General features: G+C 50.3%; 1 protein-coding gene across 1 annotated transcript; it reads right to left on the bottom strand.

Annotated features, from left to right (window-relative positions):
- Positions 1 to 937: 937 nt before the first annotated feature.
- On the bottom strand, positions 938 to 1,744 carry LOC146184440 (uncharacterized). Its single transcript, XM_084608537.1, has one exon. The coding sequence runs from the start codon at positions 1,742 to 1,744 to the stop codon at positions 938 to 940; it is 807 nt and encodes a 268-aa protein (XP_084464663.1).
- Between the last annotated feature and the right edge of the window lie 842 nt (positions 1,745 to 2,586).

Here is a 2,586-nt window from a genome sequence, read left to right as displayed (position 1 = left end):
GTCCAGGTATACAGCTACTTGCGGTAGACCCGCGAGTACTGTGTCCATTACGCGTTGGAACAAACCGGGAGCTACCGACACGCCGTACGGCAAACGTCGCACGTTGTACAATCCTTTTACGGTGTTTATCGTGAGAACCTGCGCTGTGGCGTCATCAACTACCAGTTGCTGGTACGCCTGCGTCAAGTCCAATTTCGAAAAAACACGGCCTTTGCCCAACTTTGCGAATAATTCTTTGCTCGTAGGCAAAGGATAACCGTTGCTCCTCAACGCTTGGTTGACTGTGCTTCGGTAGTCGCCACAGATTCGGAGCGATCCATTCTTTTTTCGAACAACGACTACAGGGGTAGCCCATTCTGAATACTGCGTTGCTTGTAGAATTCCTTGTCTCTCCAATCTGTCTAACTCGGCTATCACATCGTCCTTAAACGCGAACGGAATGCTGCGACATTTCAGGAACTTTGGCTGGGCATCCTGCTTTAGCTCAATGTGAATCGGCGGCAGTCTAGCGCCAGCAAATGACTCGCTAAAAATCTCTGCATACCTCGACAGGATAGCTTCTTGCCTGCTGCTCACGGTGTGAAGACCGGTTAGCTCTATGTTTAAAGCCTTGAACCAGTCACGACCTAGAAGTGTGCTGCCCTCATTTCTCACTACCAGTAGCGGCAGCTCGCAAATTAGCCCTTTGAATTCTACGGGAACCCTGGCTTTTCCGACAATGTCAAGGCCTTCTTTCGTCCAGCTGACGAGTTGAGCATCTGATACTTCCAGGTCGATATTTTTAGCGACTTGCAGTTTTTTGTATTCCTTGCTGCTCATGATTGACCTAGCTGCTCCGGAATCGACTTCCATCTGTACGTCCTGCCCACTAATGCTGACGGTGACAACAAATTTGGGACAGTTCGTTACCTGACTGATGCTCAGTAAAGCGTCGTACTCAGTATGCGCCAGCGTGGATGCAGCCTCCAGCTGATGCTGCACTTGCATTTTTTTTTCCTCGACACGCCTTGGCTAGATGCCCATTTATGGAGCAGTTGAAACACATAGCGTTCTTGAACTTGCAGCGATAAGCTTTGTGCTTCCCACCACATCGGAAACACCTTTCGTCCGGAACATGACTCGACGCTCCGACGCGGTTCTCTTCCTCCTGCTCGTTTTTAGGGGGCGTGCTCACTTTTGCTGTCACGTCTACAGCTTCCTGCTTATGCTGGTTCATTACGCGTTGCTCTTTAGCGGCTATTTCTGCGGTCACTGCAAGATTGTAAGCACTCTTGAACGTCAAGTTTTTTCCCATCAACAGTCGCTGCTGCACAACGCTGTCCCTCAATCCGAATACCAGGCGGTCACGCAGCATTACATCCAAGGGCAGCTGTTTGTCGCTGAAGCCGCAGTTCTCAGCTAGCTTGCGTAAGGATGTAACGTAGTCAGCTACAGATTTATCGTAGTGCTGGTCTCGCTGGCAAAAAACGTACCTTGAGTATAACTCTGAAGGCTTCGGGTTGACGTGGTCCTTCACGGCATCGACGATGACTTGGTACTCGACATTTGGCGGTCGTTGAGGTTTCACGAGGGTTGCTATCAAGGAGTACGTTGTCTCCCCACAACAGCTGAGTAAAGCTGCCCTCTTGTCGGCGTCACTCGTCAGCTTGTGCGCTGCGCAGCACAACTCGATGCGCTCCACGTATTCTTCCCATGAAGAATTTCCGTTGAGATTAAACTCGCCCACGCGACTGCCGAAGGCCATCTCGCCAACCACGTCCGTCCTACCCGCGCAGGGTTAGACCGTGCCTCGTCGCCACTGTAATGATCGAGCAGGCTGCGTCGCATCCGGAGGCAAACATTTATTTCACAAGCGTACAAGACACGGCACATATGTAGTCACGTAGGAAAGGCGTCGAACATCACGTGATAACACTGGGTGATCTTATCGGCCCTTGGCAGCAACACGGAACATCGGCCTCGGCATGTTATCACGTTATCACATTTTTAAATTTTTCGGGCGAGATTTTGTGGTACTTTGCTAGGTTTGGGAATGTCCTAGCCTCTATGTTCCTCCAGGTTACTGCCTCCTGTCTGCTCAGATGTTTGTGCGGTTCTGCGTATCGTTTTCTTTCTAATTTGAAGTACTGTATTAGTTCCGTGTATGTGAGCTACCCCAGAGCCTTCAACCCACGATAAGCGGACTGCGTCAGAATGTTTGCAACAAGGCTTGTACACCACCGTGATATCGAAATCTTGCAGGCGTAAGCTCCATCGTGCAAGGCGACTGGAGGGGTCTTTCAAACTGGCAGGTCAGTAGAGCGCATGGTGATCGCTTTCTATGAACGGCAGGCCGGATGGGTACGGACGAAATTTCGACATCGCTCACATGCTTGTGAGGCATTCTTTCTCGGCCGTCGAATAATTGGTTTCGGCTATTGATAGGGACCTGCCAGCGTAAGCGATAACGTTTTCTACTCCGGAATTCCTATGAACGAGGACAGCGCCTATACCTACGCTGCTTGCATCGGTATGAATTTCAGTCAGAGCGTTTTCATCAAAATTACAGAGGACAGGGTGGAACTGTAAGGTGCGTCTCTCTTTGTA

Source organism: Amblyomma maculatum, chromosome 7, assembly GCF_055883805.1.
Source record: "Amblyomma maculatum isolate TAMU_Amacu chromosome 7, ASM5588380v1, whole genome shotgun sequence".
NCBI classification, from domain to species: domain Eukaryota; kingdom Metazoa; phylum Arthropoda; class Arachnida; order Ixodida; family Ixodidae; genus Amblyomma; species Amblyomma maculatum.
Note: the sequence above shows the minus strand (reverse complement) of the source record. Positions and strands in the feature narration are given on the sequence as shown.